At 39.6% G+C, this 21,026-nt stretch overlaps 1 protein-coding gene across 1 annotated transcript; it reads left to right on the plus strand.

Annotated features, from left to right (window-relative positions):
• Positions 1 to 1,717: 1,717 nt before the first annotated feature.
• On the plus strand, positions 1,718 to 20,786 carry LOC140483470 (uncharacterized). Its single transcript, XM_072581667.1, has 7 exons — positions 1,718 to 1,832; positions 3,020 to 3,159; positions 9,006 to 9,136; positions 10,954 to 11,081; positions 19,152 to 19,211; positions 20,112 to 20,301; positions 20,611 to 20,786. Exons 2-7 carry the CDS (start codon positions 3,132 to 3,134, stop codon positions 20,719 to 20,721), a joined length of 648 nt encoding a protein of 215 aa, XP_072437768.1. The 5' UTR covers positions 1,718 to 1,832; positions 3,020 to 3,131; the 3' UTR covers positions 20,722 to 20,786.
• Positions 20,787 to 21,026: the final 240 nt, after the last annotated feature.

A 21,026-nucleotide genomic window follows, 5' to 3' on the forward strand; every position in this document is an offset into this window, starting at 1 on the left:
AAAGGAGACAATGAGAAATGATGAGCAACTAAGAAGCCAGAACTTCACTTGAAACTAGAATGGGTGTTTTGTTAAAACCCATCTTACCTGCACAATACAAGGAGACCAACCAGAGGATTGGGGTATACCAACATGAGGGAATAGAAACCCAACGGTATTCCTGTTGCTGGACAATGATAAGAGTAGATAGATAGATGAGTTATATTTGCTCAGTTTGCATGGGCAAGGGTGTATGGAAAGATCATTGGAAGCAGAAATGTTGTAACCTTGTGCAGTGTGACATCAAGTGAACACATCCTCTGGAGAGCATGGGGGAAGACTCTGAGGAAAATGTGTTTGGGTACGGAAACGTGTTTATGCTATTGCTCAGCACCATTTGAAAAAAGCAAGAGTATTAGCTTTTGGAGGACACTCCACAACACCCCGGACCAAACACCAGCTTTAGGAGTTCCGTTAGCTCTTCAGTTTTCACTTTGACTGAAGGACACAAATTAGATTAGATTAGATTAGATTCCCTACAGTATGGAAGCAGGCCCTTCGGCCCAACAAGTCCACACTGACCCTCCGAAGAGTAACCCACCCAGTCCCATTTCCCTCTGGCTAATGCATCTAACACTATGGGCATCTTTAACATCATAAACCTTTTTTCTCTTTACAGATACTGACTCACCTGCTATGCATTTCCAGTACTGTCCGTTTCTTTGCAGATTTGAAATTTTAAATATATATAAACATATATAAAATGTATACATTCAACTCTTTTACTCCTGAAATGTTCAGAGTTATCTGATATAAATTAGATGAACAAATTGAATTATGGAATTAGCTTCATTGTCCTTTGATAAAATGAGCTAAAAATCCTGATTCTAATCTTTATCCATGCCAACTATACAAAAAGGTAAATTATCATTTGATTGTGATGCTTCCTACAGTCAATCAACCTGAGTATAGAATTCTGGTCTCCCTGGTATAGGAAAGATGGTATAGGAAAGGGTGCAGAAAAGGTTCACAAGGATGTTTTTTGGGTTGGACGTTTGGAGCTATAGGAAGAGTTGAATAGGCTAGGACCATTTTCTCTGGAGCATCACAGACTGAGGGGTGACCTTATAAATGTTTATAAAATCATGAGGGGCCTAGTTTTAAAATGAGAGGGGAAAGGTTTAAAAAGAATCAAAGGGGCAACTTTTTCATGCAGAGGGTGGTGCGTGTATGGAATGAGCTGCCAGAGGAAATAGTGGACACTGGTACAATTACAACATTTAAAAGGCATTTGAATGGGTGCATGAATAGGAAGGGTTTGGAGGGATATGGACCCAAATGCTGACAAATGGGACTAGATTAATTTAGGATATCTGGTCAGAATGGATGAATTGGACTGAAGGGCCTGATTCTATGCTATACATCTCTATGACTCTAACTTGTTGTATTTGAATAGCACCTTTAGTATAATAAAACATATCAAGGCATGTCACAGGAGCATAATCAGACATAGGTTGCCATTGGTTAAAGAGGACATTAAGTGAGATGGCCAAAAACTTGGTCAAATCTGTAGGTTTTAAGCAATACCTTAAAGAAGGAGAACACAATAGAGAGGTGGAGAGATTTTGGGAAAGGAACTCCAGACTTCAGCCTCACAAATGAAGAGGGACTGCTCACACATGCAGAACTGGAGGAAAGTGGCTTGAGCAGGAGTCAGAAACCCAAGGTAAAGTGGAAAGAATGCTGGCGAAGCACAAAATAAAGTAAACAATTAATGATGGAAGATTTCTGATCAAGCTTGTTGCTGGCAGAAATCAGCTGGATTTCCAATGATACATCCAATGTTGGAGAATGTAAGTATATACTATCAATGTTTTCATTGATAGTAACCTTACGTTTTAACATCTGTGTCTTGGAGAGTGCAGGTAGGCAAGAGACATCTGGTTCAACAGCTAAGTACAGGGGCTGGAAGACTAAGTATTAAAAGTGTCCTCTAATTATAAGGCATTCATACAGCTGGTGTGTATACCCTGAGGACAAGACTAGGACAATAAAAGAAACTTCCTAAGAAAACTATAGAACTGAAGTTTAAAGCTAATTCTTTTTGTTCCGCAATATTTGCTGTTCTATCAGGTTTAATAGTAACACATGGGGTTTAATATAAAATGTGGAATTTGGCAATCAAATTCCCCTCAGACTTGTCAGAAATGTGATTAACACCATCCAAAAGTTAAATTGCATTGATATTATTTGAAAAAAAGAACTCATTAAGGGTGAAATATCACTGATCCCTTTGTTCCCCTGAGTTTTACCATGTTATTTACACATTATGTCTAAAATTAACCAACAGTCTTCGTTCTTCATCCTTTATTTGTTCATATGTCAGAGATGTTCAAAATTATAAATGGGTTCCACAAGTAAAGAAAGTGTACCCACTTGTGAGAAAGTTCAAACTAAGACCCAGGACAGTTACACATAACTCCAACAAGAAAACCAGGAGATATTTCTTCATTCGGAAAATGATTTTAAAAAATATCCTTTTATTGTCAAAATGTCAAACTCCTAACCACAGGAAATTAGGGAGGCAAATAGTTTTCAAGACATAAAGGGGAACAGGAAAGGTGGATAGAGAGAAGACATTTCCGTAGGGGAACCTTGGACTATAACAGGTGTAGACTAAAGTAAGAGCTAAATCCTCCAGAAGTGAAATTAAAAAACAACTCTCAACACAAATGGTGACAAAAGTCTTACTCTTGCTGTTTTTTTGTTATTCCCTAGAGCATTGTTTGCTATTTCTTTGCTGTTTCTGCTTTAGCCCAGCCCTGCTTTATCTGTTCATTCCCTGAGTTGTCTCTATGAGTTCCCTTGTCCTGCTCTCTCTACTGTCTTCTTCCTTGCTTTTGTCCTGTCAATTTTGATTTCTCAATCTCTGATATTCTTTTTCTCTGCACGAGTTCAGGTCTGGGTCTCTCTCCCTCTCTCTTTGTGTCTTCTTTGTTGTGTAATTTACCCTCATCCTGTTTCTTTTTGGACCCTCTAGATGTACACTGCGTTCAGTAGACCTGCTCTCTCCGGCTGCCTCCATTCATTGCTATTTCAGTGTCAATTTCACTGTCTCCAGAGCAGCGGACAGTCACGTGGCACAACACACGATGCTCGCTTTGCCGGAGCCGGGCTCCAGTAAGTATCAAACTCTGCAAAAACTTTCCCAAACTTTTCCAAAGTGCGCGCAAATCGACAGACGGCGCTTGTAAATAAAACAAAAAGTGTTCACCGTCCTGATACAGGAACGGCAGATTTGATTTTCTGATTGCTCCATTGGCGGTGGTTGGGATTTGATCGAGCTGTACATCAGTCTGTCAGTTCCTAACCTGGTTCAAACCAATTCTGCAATATCTGTATCGAAACTAACGTTTGATGATGGAAGCGACGCCAGAAAAGAAGATTAAAGAAACGATTGCCTCTTTCTCAATAAGTGCACTGTTTTGATTAAAATCAGTTTCCCATTCTCAGTGGGTCAGCTGAAGAAAGCTGGATATTATAATAGAAGCACAGAAATTGCTGGAGAAACTCAGGGGGTGTGGCAGCATCGGTGGAGAAAGAAACAAGAATTAACATTTTGAGTCCAGTGATATTTCCATCTTAAAAACTGCCATCCATAGAAAGCAATAATTTTGATTTGGCATTTTATAGCTTTTCAACAGCTTTAGATCAGAGCCAGACTTTGATATAGCAGATGTTTAGCATGACAATGCTGTTACCATTCACAACCTCCTCTAACCCAACTCTTATTCCTTTATTTGTGAAACCTCATGTATGTAATGATTCCTTTCGTCATTTCCTAGCTTTATTCCACTCTGAATTAGTTTGTCCAAAGCATGTACTCTTCATAATAAATCCTGAGGGTTACAGATCCTGTAAGTGAAGACAGTTTTAATATAGAAGGGCAAAATGTGTAGGCACAGGCTTGGAGGGCCAATGGTCTGTTTCTGTACTGTATTGTTCTTTGTTTTTTGTTTGTTCCTCAAGTCCAAGCCTAAAGAATGGAAACTGGCCTATCGGCAAATGCCATTCTTCTCTCTCTGTGGCAGCTGGCTGAATTGTGGGGTACTTCCCGTATTTACCATTTTCCCTTCCCCTCTACAAAGGGATCCTTGCAAGTTAGTGAGTGAGTACCAAAGTGGGAGATGCAGTATATCTAATGTGGGAAAATATGATGGCATCACTTGTCTGCTAGACCATCAAGAGAAAGTGAGGACTGCAAATGCTGGAGAATCAAAGTTGAAAATTGTGGTGCTGGAAAAGCACAGCACATCGAGCAGCATCCGAGGAGCAGGAGGGTCGATGTTTCAGGCATAAGCCCTTCATCAGGAATGTTGTGAGGGGGGGAATGCTGAGAGATAAATAGGAGGGGGGCTTGAGCTGGGGGTAAGGTAGCCAGGAAGGTGATAGGTGGATGGAGGTGGTTGTGGTGGACCACTGGGGAGGGTGGAGTGGATAGGTGGGAAGGAAGATGGATAGGTAGGGCAGTTCAAGAGGGCGGTGCCGTGTTGGAGGGCTAGGTCTGAGATGAGGTAGGGAAAGGCGAGATTTGGAAACTAGTGAAGTCGACATTGATGCCATGTGGGTTGACAGGTCCCAAGGCGGAAGATGAGGGCTTCTTGATGGGAAGCTGTGAAATGTTGGAGTTCAGAGGGATTTGGATGCCCTTGCGCATTGAGCATGGAAAGTTAATGTGTACAAACAGCAAAGAATCAGAAAGGCGACTATTGTGTAGCCTTAACTCTAGGGACCGGAAGCAGGAGAGAGAAAGTGATCCTGCTGTTACACTGGGCTTTAATGAGACCAGACTGGGAACATTGTATTCAGGAACACTCTATTTAGTTCCATCATTAAGAAAGGCTATATCCTGGAGGGAAAAACCTAGGTTAACCAGGATTGATTCTTGAGATGAGAAGATTTTTCCACAAGGTAAAAACAATGACTGCAGATGCTGGAAACCAGATTCTGGATTAGTGGTGCTGGAAGAGCACAGCAGTTCAGGCAGCATCCAAGGAGCTTCGAAATCGATGTTTCGGGCAAAAGCCCTTCATCAGATTTTTCCACAAGCAGAGACTAAGTTCCACAGACCTACACTTTAAGAATGAGATTTAATTTCATTGAAACGTACAAGGTGTTGAGAGGGTCTGACAAGGTTGAGGTAGCTTGAGATGGTATGTCATTCCTCCCTGCCTGAAGAGTCTAGGACCCTGAGGTGCAGTTCAGAACAAATAGTCGGCTATTTCAGACTGAAATGAGGAGGAATTCCTTCACTTGAGTTTGTAAGTTTTGGGAATCCTCTACACCAGAATTGGGTGGAGGCTCAGCTTTTTGTTAAGATATTTGACACTGAATGTGATAAGAGTTTTGTTAATATATTTGTTAATGTATCTGACACTGAGTGTGATAGAGTTTTGAAATTTAAGGGAATCTAGGGACACAGGAACCAGGCAAGCAAGAGGAGCTGAGGCTGAAGATGAACCAGGAGTAGGTTTAACAAGTTGGATGGCCTACTCTTGCTCCTAGTTCTTATGGTATTTTGTACATTCTTAACAATATCCTCTACCACTTGACCATGTTGTAGTTTTGTGGTGATTAGGTATCCTCCAGTATATCAATCATGTGACCATGTGAGCAACATTTCTTGGATAGGAATTTGGATGTCATGTTCAAGTTGTACAGGAGATTGAAGCCTCTTCTGGAGTGCTGCCTCCAGTTCTGGTCGCCCTGTTATAGGAAGGATATTATCAAGCTGGAGAGGGTTCCAAAAAGATTTAACAGGATGTTGCTGGGAATGGAGTGTTTGAATTGTAGGAATCGCTGTATAGGCATGTGACAGGTGATGCCATCATATTTTTCCATATTAGATATTCTGCATCTCCAACTTTGATACTTTTTTCACTGGACCATAGGAGGTTGAAGGATGACCTCATAGTGGTTTATAACATCATGAGGGGTGTAGATTAGGTGAATGGCAGGTGTCTTTTCCCTGTGGTAGGGGATTTCAAGACCAGGGGGCATATCTTTAAGGCACAAGGAGAAAGATTTAAAAAGGATACTGTCTTTTTACACAGCGAGTGGTTCATATATAGAATGAACTTCCAGAGGAAGTGGTGGATGTGATCACAATTTCAACATTTAAAAGACATTGGGAGAAGTACATGAATAAGAGGGATATGGGCCAAGCACAGGCAGATTGGAATAGTTTAGTTTGGGATTATGCTCAGTATGGACTGGTTGGACCGAAGGGTCTATTTCTGTGCTGTATGACTCTCTGACTCTATAAATGTTGAGTGTTTTGGTTTTGGAACCACAGGCTTATTTGAATTATAGTGAAGTAACAGTGAACACATATCGCATACGGTATCAAGTTATGGAGATATTAAATAAATGCTTTCAACTTTAGCATTGCACATGACTTGACTATGACTTGATATAGGAAGTACATTGATACTGATAACAGTGTCTTTATCACCCTGAAAACCACTTTCATTAATGATAGAAAAGTCTCCTTGGCAGAGTTCTGCATGAAATGGTGCCTTCAACTAAATATCCTCTCTTATTCCCTTGCACAATGATAGTATCTCTCATGAACTCACTGGGTGGTCCATTTCTGAAATTACCTGATTGTTAAATTTGCAAGATCTCTTGCTCTTGCTGCCAACCTCTCTCCTGTAGCTATGACCCATGACCTTCCTCTGCCATCATTAACCTGCAGCCTAGGATCCAGTATTGACTCTAGGCTTCAGGTGGGTATCGTACCGTCAGCAGCCGCCATCTTTATGGTGGTGCTAATGTTCAATAGAGCTGATGGCTTTTGCTTGACACTCAATGACAGGACTTCAAGCCCTGAGGCCTTTGATTGGGTTGAGTGGGGATGGCCTGTCAAATATTTGAGTGACACAGTACAATGTACCTTCTGAAACAGAATGTAGGGTTTTCAGCAGCATTTCAGCCGGCATGTGAGAACCCCATCACTTCGAGATTCTGCTCTTACAGTGAACTCAGAACCTCTGGCTCAGAGACAAGGCAGCTCACCTCATGAACCACAATGCAATGCCTTCCCATTGCTACTGTTCAGGGAGAGTAGTAAAATAGGTGAATAATTTTAAAGGTGCAATCAAATTGCTAATTCACTCATATCTAATATTGACTGATAGTGTGTCTTTCCTCAAGATAGGAACCCGAGACTTGGGAACAAGAATGATCTATCTGCCCCATGATCAGTAAGATCATGGCTGATCTTGTTGTGGTCTCAGCTCCACTCTCGTGTCTACACTCCATGTTTATCAAAAGTTCTATCCAATGTAGCCTTGATATATACAAAGATATTCAGTGTATTTTCTGATTCCTTTTACATTTTTATTGACAACTTGTTGGTATGATGCATGTCATGATTGAATTGAATAGTGGAGCAGTGTATGTGGGCTGAATAGCCTATTCTGCTCCTATGTCTTATGACCTTATGGACAGCAGGTGCTCTTACACATCCCCATATAATCTCCAACCTTGAAACTCATCAACCAGCACAAAACAGCTCAAAACAATTCCCTTCAATGGCTGCCTGCTGAAAATGAAAGCAGGTGAGCTTACTAAATGAGATTCCTGATGAAGGGCTTTTGCCCGAAACGTCGATTTTCCTGCTCCTCTGATGCTGCCTGACCTGCTGTGCTTTTCCAGCATCACTCTAATCTAAACTCTGGTTTTCAGTATCTGCAGTCCTCACTTTTGCCTTGCTAAATGAGAGTTTGTCTGGATGATTAAAGCAGAAACCATCTCTCTTCAGAAAGATTGCAGATGAATATGTGTCAGATCTGGAAATTTCTAAAATTGAAGAGGTGCATTCTGCATTGTAGTGTCAAAAATGTTTGATGCACTTGGTACATTTGAAGGGAAAGTGTAGAACTTGATGATTTATGATTCACTAAAATAATTCCATGTTTCCTTATGATTTAAATTTGTTTACAAGATTGACTTCTTGAAGTTGTTCGACCACTTTTATCTTTTAAAGATGTTGTGCGATGCTGCCATTTTTAAGATGTCTTGCTGTATTCACCATATGGAATGTAGGCAAAATAAAGTGCACTGTACAGCAGACAATCCTTGACTTTTGTTGCTTTAATTTAATTAAAAGTTCCAATTTTCAGCATGTGTGAGATTGTCCCAGATAATTGCAGTTCAGATTCCACTGTATATATACAGTAGTTATTGGGGCAATTGTCCAACTATAGTCATAGTCAGTCCTTTTCTTATAGTCATTGCCAGAAATAGCTTGATCTATAATAGTCACAATCTGTCCTGGGACAGTCATGTCATGAATATTGCTTGTGATATAGTAATCTACATTTTTTAAAACTAATCCCTTACTATAAATTGCACATAGGGTATGAATCCATTGGTAAGCTTAAAAAAGATCCAGGAATTCTATACTGGCTACACTATGATGGTCTCTGTCTGCCCACAGATCTTGGCCATGAACTCAACCCTCAAGAATGGCAATGGAGCCATTTGCATGAATCCAAGCAATGCTCCCCATATTCAATCCAGGACATAATTTTAAAAATCAGATGTTGAAAGACAGAAATTCATAAACCCAGCAATAAAAATCAGGATATAAATATTTCAAGCCTGGAGTTTGTTCAGACCAACAGCTCTTCAAAAATATATAAAAAAAAGACAGGATTTTCTTAAAGTGTATTATTATGTAGGATGTTTGACCTATGAAACATTTTGAACTAAGGAAGAATGGTGCATCAATGGATAATATCTCGCAACCTAGCTTTGAATCACTTTAGCCTGTGGTAAGTGGTCACACTTCACATCAGCTCTGAGAAGAGTCACCTTGACTCAAAATATTAGCTTGCTCTCTCTCCATGGATGCTGCTTGATCTGCCATGATCTCCAGCATTTTTTTGTGAATTTCTGTCCAGCACACATTTTAGTCACAAGTGTTTGAGCAAATATCTAAAATGGTTTCCCTTCCACAGAGAGAATGTCATTGCCATGCACGTCTTTGACTGCAAGTGGAAGAGTCAGTGCGACACGAAGAACTTTCACTTCAACACCATTATTACTTCCAAAAGTGAGTCAGGCTGTCATCCCACTCTCTGTCAATCAGGTAAGCAACACGCTAAGAACATTTTACATTAAATCTATTCAAGGAATGTCAGATTTGACAAGGACAGCATTTATTGTTCATTACTTAGCAACCTGTGTGAAGGTGGTGGTGAGCTGCTTCATGAAAGCTGCACTCCATCTCGTGATAGATACATGTACATAGCATTTAGAGAGAGAGATATCCAGGGCTTTGGTCCAGTGATAGTGATGAAACAGAGACATTGTACTAGGGACAGGCAATGAATCTGGCCCAGGCAGCAACACCCATGTCCTATGAGTGAATCAAAAGAGAAAGTCCTTCTTAGGGTTGATGTGACTTGGAGGGAAACTTGAAGGTCATAGTATTCCAAAGCACTTGGTCATTTGGAAGGTCCTGCTAGCTTTTTGACTTGATGCAGTGCACCTTATTATTGCAGCCATTATGCATTGACGATAGAAGAAAGTGAATGTTTAAAGGGGAGTATTGGGTAGCAAGCACTCATGCTGCTTTGTCTTGGATGCTGCCGACCTTCTTGAATGTTGCTGAAGATACTCTCATCCTGGAAAGTGGAGAGTATTCACATTCCTTCTATATGCCATTGATGGTGGAAAGGCTTTGGATAATGGGTTATTCCATCCAGTCTTCCAAGTCTCAAAGTGTGTGGTGCTGAAAAAGCACAGCCGGTCAGGCAGCATCCGAGGAGCAGGAGAATCGACGTTTTGAACATAAGCCTTTCATCAGGAATGAGGTTTGTGGCCCAAGGGAGTGAGAGATAAATGGGAGGGGTTGGAGCTGGTGGGAAGGTAGCTGGGAATACCAGAGAGGAGTATGGAGCAGCTAGGTGGGAAGGACGATGGACAGGTAGGACAGTTCAAGAGTGTGGTGCTGAAGCCTGTGACCTGCTCTTGTCGCACAGTATTTGTATCACTGTCTCTGAAATGTTTCTGATTAACAGTGACCTTCTGGATAATAGAGGTGGAAGTTTCAGCAAGGGTAAAGCTGTTGAATGTAAAAGAGAGATGGTTAGGTTCACTAATGTTAGTGATTGTCCACATTTGTGTGGTACAAATGATGCTTGCCATTTGCCAGCCCAGACCCGAATGGATATGTAGTTGGATTCCCATCTCAGAGTCAAATGACACCAAGGTTGTGAAGAGTTTTGTTCAGCTTCAGACAGTTGTCAGGGCAAGGGGTAGAGTTGGTGGCTAGGACCGAAGTTTGTGGCAGTAACTGCAGGCAATGGCTTCAGTTTTCCCAATACTGGAGGAAATTTCTGTTGATCCCATACTAGCCCAGGTGTGTAAAGAATGATCAAGCAGGATAATCTGTCAAACAGAAAGAAGATGAAATCACTGAATGGAAAAAGGTTATTTTAAATTCCAAATCAGAACGCTTAGCTTTTATTTCACGATAGTAAACAGATGGAAGTGGTAATTCAGACCTATCAAGATACCAGACTGTCAATGTATCCATTTGCCCATGATCACGTGTCAGTGTCAAAGAGAATATTTGTGATTCCGTGTGTTTCAGCATTAGGAACTGGAGAAGGAAAATGACCAAGAGTTAAGTCCCTTGTCAATTAAGAAGGAAGTTTATGCTGATTATAACAGCATTTGTTATAGACTGGTTGATCAATGTTGATCACTTTTGATCTTAGTATAGGATAAAAGATCAGCACATTGTGGGCCGGTTCTATGTTCTAATGTTTTCACATGGGAACATTGGGAAGGTGCCCAATATTGTAGCTAGTAAATATGAATATGAACACTAGTCATATAACTGTTATTCTGTTCCATAAGGGAAGTCAGGACTGATTTGTGGTCTTTTCCTATTTAAAGTGGGGCCAACGCATTAATCCTCTACATCCACCAGGGGTGAAGCGACGGACAGTCAGTCTAGAAACCTTTGCAGCTCATCACCATAACCAACAAAGGGCTGTGGTGATGCGACAGAAGGAGTATAACAGGTATGGACATGTTTAGCAGGTGTGGACCAGAAGCCACTGGAAGAGAGGCAAAAATTACTTGATTTTCCAGTAAGGGTTTGGGCCAGATTACATAGAATAGTAGAATGGTAACAGCATGAGGAGGTCTTCTGGGATCAATGTCCATGCTGGTTCTCTGCAAGTGAAACATGGCTCTTCTCATGCCCCCATCTTTTTCTTTAGTGCTCCCATGTTTTCTCTTCAAATAATTATCCAATTCATCTCTGGATGCCAGCTATGAACCTCCTTCGCCATAGACAGTGTATTCCAGAGTCAAGAGTGTGGTGCTGGAAAAGCACAGCAGGTCAGGCAGTATCTGAGGAGCAGGAGAATCGACATTTTGGGCAAAAGCCCTTCTTCAGGAATGCAGGCCCTTCCTGATGAAGAGCTTTTGCCCGAAATGTCGATTTACCTGCTTTTCGGATGCTGCCTGACCTGCTGTGCTTTTCCAGCACCACACGCTCAACTCTAATCTCCAACATCTGCAGTCCTCACTTTTGCCTAGTATTTTCCAGATCCTAGCCACTCACTGAGTTGAAAGATATTTCCTCCAGTTACCTTTGGCTCTTTCACCATTCATCATGAATCAATGCCCTTTCCTTCTCAGCCCTCTGCTAATGGCCTTACCATTTCTGCTCAGGCCCTTGATGATTTTGAAAACCCCGATCAAATCTCCCCTCACTGTTCTCACCAAGAAGAACAATCCCATCTTCTCCAATCTATCCAATCTGGTTTCTCAACCTAGGGCCACATCTTATTTGCATTCCCTCCAAAGCCTCAATGGTTATACTAAGAAATTATGCACAGAGGGCAAATTATGCAACTGGATACGTAATGGCATGAAATAGTAAAACAAACATTAGCTATGAGCTCCAACATTTCTGGGTCGGAAGAGGTTATGAACATGACACCAAAAGTTCTGAGGACCTAATTACTCTAAGATGTACTTGTGGCTTGCACAAGGATTATAGGAGCAACATTTCCAAAATATGAAGACGATGCCAAAATAGTAGACAAAGTAACTAGTGTTGTAGAATGCAGGAAGATGTGAGAGGAATCTGAACCTAAAAATTATTGTTGGCAATATGAATGAATTAGCATTTAATATGGCCATATGCTATTAATCTGGCTGCTATTATAATGATGACACTAATATTTTTATTTTGAATATGTTAATGCCTCTGATAAAACAGCAGGCAAAGAAATGTGATATCAAGATGTTAACCGATGCTCTGTTAAAAATCAGCAATTGCAATTCCTGGATAAAACTATTTTAGGCCACTGGGCAACTACAGGGCCAATGCAGTTCAACAGGGGTAAATTTAAAATAAGTGCTATATGATTAAAAAAGTATTAGGTGGCAACATCAGGTCACAATCTCCCAGGTTAAACCAGGACATTTGCTAATGGGACTCTCCAGCTGTGCCTCTACAGGAGTTTGCAGTGCCAGGGAATGTCGATATCTTGTAGCAGGCAGTCAAAATCACAATTTCAGATGCAGCTCTCAAACATGTTATACACAGGAAAGCATATTGTTTCACCGAGGGGAATTGTCTCCACCTCTTCTTCTCGACCCTTGACATTATTTACAATAACCCCACAATTTATTCTATGAGCAGTAGGTTAAACCAATATTCCATCTAACATAAAACAATGGTCATTTAATTCATGAGGGCTGTGCCATTCTCTGTCATTTCTGGCAATTTTGTTATTGATTAGTAAGGGATGGAGCCTATGTTCTCCTGAGCAAGAGACCAATCTGCCTAGAACTCCAATTGTCTTAAAAGCTCCAAATTACGTGCCCTCATTTATCCTTACAGACGTGAACACCCCACCACTTAATTGGTTTACTGTTCATCATGTAAGTGCCAGGTATAAATTTGATTCAGGAGCAAGAACTCTTGGATTTGCATGTCACCATGGCAGCTGTCATGTGCCTAGTAAAAAGTGGACATAAGCTCCTTTCTCATAAACTGATGAAGAAACTTTCAGAAATGACAGAGAATGGCACAACCCTTGTGAATTGAATGACCAGTGTTTTGTGTTAAACAATATGTAATGATATAACCAGCTGACCATGGAAGAAAGAAATTATTGTATTAGCTTGAATAAGTCTGCAATGCAACCAACAACAAATTTTATTTGTATAACACCTTTAACGTGGAGCCATCCCAAGGAATTCAATGTCATGCCAAGCTACAGTAACCAGAGTACTGGCTCATTGCCAATAGCTCCATGATGAGCCATAGAAAGTATGATAAATGCTGAAGACCATTGTAATAATGATAGATATATTTATTGAGTTCTAAACATTATAGAAATATTTCCTGGGAAAAAAAGGAAAGAAACAGCCAAATTGGTTGGCAAAATTCTAAAACTCACTTTGAGAAGGTATGCAATGCTGTTAAATTGATCTCCAGTCCTGTTGCTAGGCTACAGTTTCTGTAAAAAAAAAAGCTACTGAATGTCAACTGCCAACACAATCATTTATAAGCTTTATGTAACAAAGGATTTTCCTTTTCAGAGTATGTGTGTTAAAATAAGCTTCATGAAAAATGAACCTCTTCCTCTATCAAACATTTGTATTGATTCCACAAACATTGGGTATTGGCTGACCTTGGTATTGCTAGTGGTCAGGCCTGGTAACTCTTATTGATACTTTAATTTTGAACATTAAAATTTAAACTAAAAGCCTCTCATTGTGAGAGTGATGCTTTCTACAGGACAGAAGTTTTAAACTTAATGTGCAATACAAGGGTTTGGTAGCAGACTGGATTTGTAGGCTGACTGAAGCATTAGTGAAAAAGGCAATTTAGTAAGTCAAATGAAGCAGATACAGATATGTTTTAATTTGCAGTGCTCCAGCATCAGGCATTTAGAGAGTTTTCAAATATCAACAGAGGCAGATACGTTGGGTTTTTTGGATCCTCATTTCTTGCAATATTTTGTCACATTGAACAAGAACTATTTTGACAGATAAATACCGCAACTATGACAAAAAAATGCAGATATCTCAGCAACATATAATCAAGGTGTCTAACATAATCTAGCTACTTTTGAAAACTGGTAAACTATTGCTAAATGATTTCTTCCTCATTGGTGCATAGATCTAAGTCTATTGTAAAAGCCACCAGATATTGTCTCCTGTAACAACTGTATATGTTTGAATATCATATGCTCCCATGCAATATTGGCAGGGCTAACACATACACAATGAGAACCTCTCAGCAGTGTTAACATTTGCAATGTAATACATGACAGACTCACGCTTTTGTAGTGGCCAGAATTCTTGTGTCAGCCATATTTAAGACTAATCTTCCTTCTTCTTAGTTGAAAAGTTTTGGGTCCAAAAGGAGCCACTTCTGAAACTTAAGCACAAAGTCCAGGCTAACAGTTTAGAGTCCTGACCAATATTTATTCTTCAACCAATGTCACTAAAGATGATTATCCGGCCATTATCATGTTACTATTTGTGGGATTTGCCTTGCTTATGTTAGTTGCTGTGCTTTACAAAAATACAATCATATGAATTCAGAACAGGCATGTCACTTGGAGCTTGAGCCTGCTCCACCATTTGCTAACCTCATGACTGACCGGATTGTGGCTTCAACTCTATTTTCCTGCCTACCCCTGACTCCATTGTCAATCAAAAATCTAACTAATGCAACCCTAAAAATATTCAATGGTCCTCACCTCTACTACTGTGAAAGAGAATTCCACAGATCCTAAAAGAAAAAAAACTTATTTTTTAACAGTGTCACCTAATTTTAGTCTCTCCCAGAAAGGGAACTATTCACTTAATATCCATCTTGCCAAGTCTCATTTTTTGAGAGTGACTTCCAATGGCAGGATTAGAATGCAGGCCCCAGGACATTTATCTATGTCTCCCGGTTACAAGGTCTAGTGACAGTACCAGTAGGCCACCACCTTTTACATATCTATAGAATCAGTTAGTTTAGTTGTCTGGATGGCTGGTTTGCAATGCAGCATGACACCAACAGTGTGTTCAATTCTCACTCTTGTTGAGTTACCATGAAGGACTTTCCTTCTCAAACTCCACCCACCCTCTCCCCCCACCTCACATGAAATGTGGTAACCCTTGGGTTAAATGAACCTTTTCTCAAATGACATTGGGACTTGTGTTTACTCTTTACACCATGTATCATGTATTATATTTGGGCACCTTATTTATCAAATGTCTACAAGTTACCCAAACTATTACAGTACTTGGAAAACTTTGCGAAGCTCGATGCATTCTACAGTGATCTCATTCTTCATAAGGCTAATCTGTTCTTCCACATTGCAAATTTCACAATATTCATGTTTATGTTTTAAAACAGCTGTCTATCAGTTTATGGCGATTATTATTTTCCAATATTATAATAGCTTACACTCTACATGTGGTCAAATCCTCTTTGTGGCTTTAAACAGGTTTCCACTCTGTCCATTTACTGAAATTATTTCAGCTTCAGCTTAAACAACTTCTCATTTTACACATATTATAGTGATCATGTCCTTTGTGATTTTAAACAGGTGTTGGTTATGGGGTAGGTATGTCTCGACACTCTTCAATGCTACACTTTCTATTTATCAGACTATTAATTTCTACATCCACATTTTTTTTTCATCCTCTGTATAATTGTTGGATCAGCATTAGTTCTTTCTTGCTGCCCCAGTACAAGATTTTCATTGCTCATACCTGTCTTTCCTTGGTGATTCAGCATTTGCCAATCTGGTCTGAAATAGTGCCCAATTTCTGAGGTTTGTGTCATGGCCTGATGCCAATATGCAAAAACTCCAATCTTGATGTTTTGTAACCATTGTCTATTTACTTAACATATCTTATCAGTTTTCTTGGTATTTTTCATTTTTGACCTTGATCATTAAACTCACATCAATGAAAGATGTTGTAAACTTATTTGTATCCAGCTATTTTCACTGCACAGATCTAATACCAAGATGTTTTGCACATTCAAGTCAAACAGCTGAATAGTAGCCTTTACATTTTAAATACCTGGGTCATTAGTTTTAAGAACTATAGATAATGTTAAAACTGATTGTGTCTTGTTGAAAAATGACATATACTTTGCAGTCCATACTGAGACTGACGCATAGAAATGTAAGAACAGGAATGTCTCTGGCGACCAAGTATTAAAACAAAACTGAAAAGCACATTGAGTAAACACTAAGTGAGCAGGATTGCCCTCTTGTGCATTTCTCTCATTCTGCAACTGCATCAATCCACAGTACCCAGATTTGCAGGATTAAAGCCTAGATATGCACAATGTGCTGATACTCTAGCTGACAAGTACAAGCTTCTCCACCACTGAGTCCCAGATATTAAATGGTGTTTATATTTTTCCATAGGTGGCAAACATAAAACACTTTTACATTTAAGAATAATAATGGGCCTTCTCCTTCAATTGCTGATGGTGCTTCCACATTGATGTAGTTAGTGAAATCCAGCATTTTAACCCTGCAATAACAAAGGAATGGTGATATATGTTCAAGCCAGGATACTGGTTTTCTTGGAAAGGAACTTACAGGTGAAGATGTATCTGTGATACTGCTGCCCTTATCCTTCTTTGCGGATGAAGCTGTGGGGCTGGGAGGTTCTGGCAACAAAAGATAGACTCATAGAAGATACAGTCCAAAAGGAGGCTGGACTGCCTGCCATGTCAGTGCTTGCTAATTCAAGCTAGTCAGCTAGTCCTATTTCCCCACCTTCTCACTACTGCCCTGCAATTTTTATTTTGCTTTGGATAATTATCCAATTTGCTTATATGAATGAATCTGCTTCCACCCTACATTCAGGCAGGAAACTCCACACTCCACCATTTTGTACTTTTTAAAAAGATTCATGCTGCCTCTGGTACTTTTACCAATTATCTCAAATCTGTGACCTCTTGTTCTCCACCTTTCCTCAAATGGAAACAGTTGCCCTCAATCTACTGTGCCTGAACATCTGATGGTTTTGAATGTCACTACTAAATCTCCTCTCAGCCTTCTCGTCTGTAAGGCAATCCCAATTTCTCCAATCTATCTATATAGCTGAAATCCTTTAGCTGTGGAAATATGCTTGTCAATCATTTCTGCCTTCACATCCTTAATAAAAGTGTAGTGCCATGGACACAATATTCCAGTTAAGGCTGGACCAGTGATTTATAAAGATTTGCCATTACTTTCTTATTTTGTACAATTTACTTTTTTTTGGTTTATCATTGTAAATAGGTAATTTGGTGCAAGGCATTCTGCAAGTATCAGATACTGCAGTCACAATGCACCTACATCAGATATAAAATCCAAAGGCAATCTAACTGACTAATCTTGTTGTGGATAGTGTTGAGATTAAGGTATCAGGCTGTACTCTTCAAAGCAAATGACAATTCCATCCAAATGTATAATGGAATGCTTATGAAAAGGATTGAGAGACATTAAGCGTGAGGGAGTGATCCAAACTTACAAAGTATTCAGGCTCTACTTGCATATAACTCATGAATAGGTGCTTTTTGACAACATGTTGACAACACCTGTAATCGATAAAATTACTGTGTCAATAGGAGACAATGGGTGGAACTTGGCTCGGTTAAATGCATTCTGCATTTTGTAAGACATTTGAGCAATTGTCTACATTGTCAAATTAAATGTCTGTCTGAAAATTGCACTGGAACAGGTTTCCAGCACAACAGCAGTGTGTTGTCGACACCCTTGCTTTGCTTTGTCCAATACATTCAGTAACTTATAAATATTACATGAAGTCAAATGAAATTTGACTGAACATTAGCACTTACAGTGTCAGGGAGCTCGGAAGCAGGTTACACATGATAGTCCACAGTTACTTTTTAGTTAAGTCATTTGCAAACATTTCAGTTGACTCTTCCAGTACTACTTATAAATCACAGGAAATTAATTTAAAACACCTTCTAGAACTGCAGATGTAGTTCTGAACTGTTCTGAATGGACATTTGACCCAAACCGTTAACTCTGATTTCTCTCCATAGATGCTGCCAGACCTGCTGAGATTTTTCCTGGCAATTTTTGTTTTTGTTACAGAAAAGTAGTCCACTGGTATTAATGGAGGCAAATGAAATGTAGGCATTTATTGATAAAGGAATAGAATATAGAAGCAAGGAAGAGTTGCTGCAAGCGTATAAGGCATTAGTAAGACTGCACCTGAAGTAATGTGTACAATTTTGGTCCCCTTACTTGAGGAGAAATGTAGTTGTACTGGTGGCAGTTCAGAGAAGGTTCCCACATGATTGATTCCAGAGGAGAGTTTGTCCAATAAAGAGAATTTGAGCCATTGAGGACAATACTCTCTGAAGTTCAGAAGAGATCTAATTGAGGTAGATTAGATGCTAAACAGTATTGATAAAGCCGACATAGAAAGGATGTTTCATCATGTTTCATCTAGAATAAGGGTGCATAGTTTTGGATAAAGGGTAGCAGATTTAAAAGAGATGAGAAATTACTTCCCGCAAACGGTTGTGAATACATGTATATGGAATTCACTACCCCAGAGTGCAATGGATGCTGGGACATTGATTAAGTTTAAGGAACACAGTTTTTTTTAATAAAAGTTAAAAGGCTACAGGGAACAGGCAGGGAAGTTGAGGCTGAGATGAGATCAGCCATGATTGTATCAAAAGGCAGAGCAAGCTTGAGGGGCTGAATTGCCTAGTCCTATTTCCCATGTTCGCCTCTTCCCTGTTTGAGAATAGGGATTCTTAAATTCCCACTCCTTTAAGTAACTTGATTTCAAATGTTATTCTCAACTAGGGTAACAGTATTTTGATCTAATTTCGTTTGATGTGGAATTATTTATGGGGTTTCTAATTTTTTTTCCTCTACTTAACCAAAGAGTGAACTGGGGAGTTATTGGTTAGTTAATTCAATGGTTTCACATCCTCTTTTAAGAAATTCCAGATACCTAGAATAATCCTCCATAATCCCAAATGACCCCCCCACCAGGTTGATCTACTTTGTACATTTGACATTTTGGTGCTATTAGAGTATGGCCTGAAGATTGTTAAACTTACTGCTGCTTTTTAGGTATCACCAGAGTTGGCAGCGTCCATTTTATGGATCAGTGGCTGAGAAGGAGGAATATAGGTAAGGGAACACGCAATAACAACTAGTCTGTACCGTTTTTGTGTTTTAAATTTTCATTGTACATATATTATCACAGACAAACCAAAGACTCAAAATGCACGGCTTTGAGGAATCTTTCATCTTACTAATAATTATAAGTTATCTGATAACCCTACACACAAAAGTGAGAGTCAGAAGATAGGAGCTGACATCACAATCCAAAGAGCAAAGTGGATAATCTATCTTGATGCTTCAACATCCTTAAAAAAGGTACTGACACTCACCATCTACTCATTTGGATACAAACAAATCACTACAGAAGATCAATAGTGAAATTCCTTGTATAATGGCCAACATTTATCATGTAATTATCACAATGGATAACTAGTCATACCTCATTTCCTGATTGTGGGGTCTTAATGGTCACAAGTTAGCTCTGATACTTTTCCACATGGCAATAAATATACTTCAGAACTGATACTTCATGAAATGCTTTGGAGTCATCCTAAAGCTATAAAAGTTATTTTCCACCTGAAAACTCAGGCCTGTTGATTCTGCATGTGTGCTCACTACAAGCCCCATACATATGATCTAACCACCAACACACATCTGTTTAGTTACGTTAATCTGAAGCTTTTCAAAGTTGCTGCATCAAAAAGAATTTTTTGATGAAATGCGAGATAAAAATATGTCTATATAGTTTCTTGCTACTTCGGTCATTCAAAGATCGCACAGGCTCATTAGATGAAAGAGCCCATTTGGGATATCCTGCAAAAATGGGAGTTTAAGCAAGCTGAATGTTAGTTATTCATTTTGAATTGAAAGATGTTTTTATTTGCTGTGGGGAACAGACCTGCTGCAGCAATATTCAGTCACTAACTGTGAGCTCGTGAAGTCTGAGTCTATGTTTGGCTGCTCCAGGCGTGAGATCCGGCAGCTGTTAAAATGGCAGATGAGTCAGCAGCGAGAGTCTCAACGTTATGCCCTGTTCAATCGGGCCAAAGAGGGAGAGGCAGCACGTGAGGCAGAAAGACAGGCAACTCTTCAAGATCTGGAAAAGCAGATTGCACGTTCCCGTTTTCTTCAAGCATTCCGGGATGAAAACAAAAAGGTGAGATAGTCATGGTCATGGATAAATTATCTCCTCTGAAGGGGATAGTGGCCTTCAGTTCCACCATTCAAAACTAAGATTTTCTGGAGGTAAATGCTGATGTTGCTTTATACATACTACCTCAATGAGTTCATTCAATCACCCAAAATTCAATTTTTCCATTGAATGTATAAGTTTTCATAACTTATACATTCAATGGAAAAATGGCAGGAAGATTCAAACCATGATTGGAGATTATGAACTTGTGCTTGGCAGTATACAAATGTAAATTTATAAATACATATTTTTCTTTTTTCAACTTCCACTCAGCTGATGGAAATTCAGTGGAAGGAGAAGAGGTTAGCAAAATCCCTGGATTCTCTACGAGAGCGTGAGCTGCTGCAATACAACCCAATCAACTGGAGCTGCACTCTGAAATAGATTTCAGCGTGAATTGATGTGCCACTCACAATACGAAATGGACGCAAGTTATGACACTTTCTCAATAAAGATTCATTTTAAACATTTTGCAATTGCTTCATCCTGTGAGACAAAGGTGGTTCAATTGGAACCTAGCTCAGATCTGATCCTACTCCTGGGTTTTACTACAAAGTTAAGGCCGAAACTCCAATAGAATACTGAGGGAGTGCTGCAGTGTCCACAGACTACAAAAGAACCCATTGTACTATTTTAAGGAAAGGTAGTACACTTATCTCTGGTCTCCTGGTCAAAGTTTTACAAGCTCT

Source organism: Chiloscyllium punctatum, chromosome 12 (genome assembly GCF_047496795.1).
Source record: "Chiloscyllium punctatum isolate Juve2018m chromosome 12, sChiPun1.3, whole genome shotgun sequence".
Taxonomy (NCBI): Eukaryota; Metazoa; Chordata; class Chondrichthyes; order Orectolobiformes; family Hemiscylliidae; genus Chiloscyllium; species Chiloscyllium punctatum.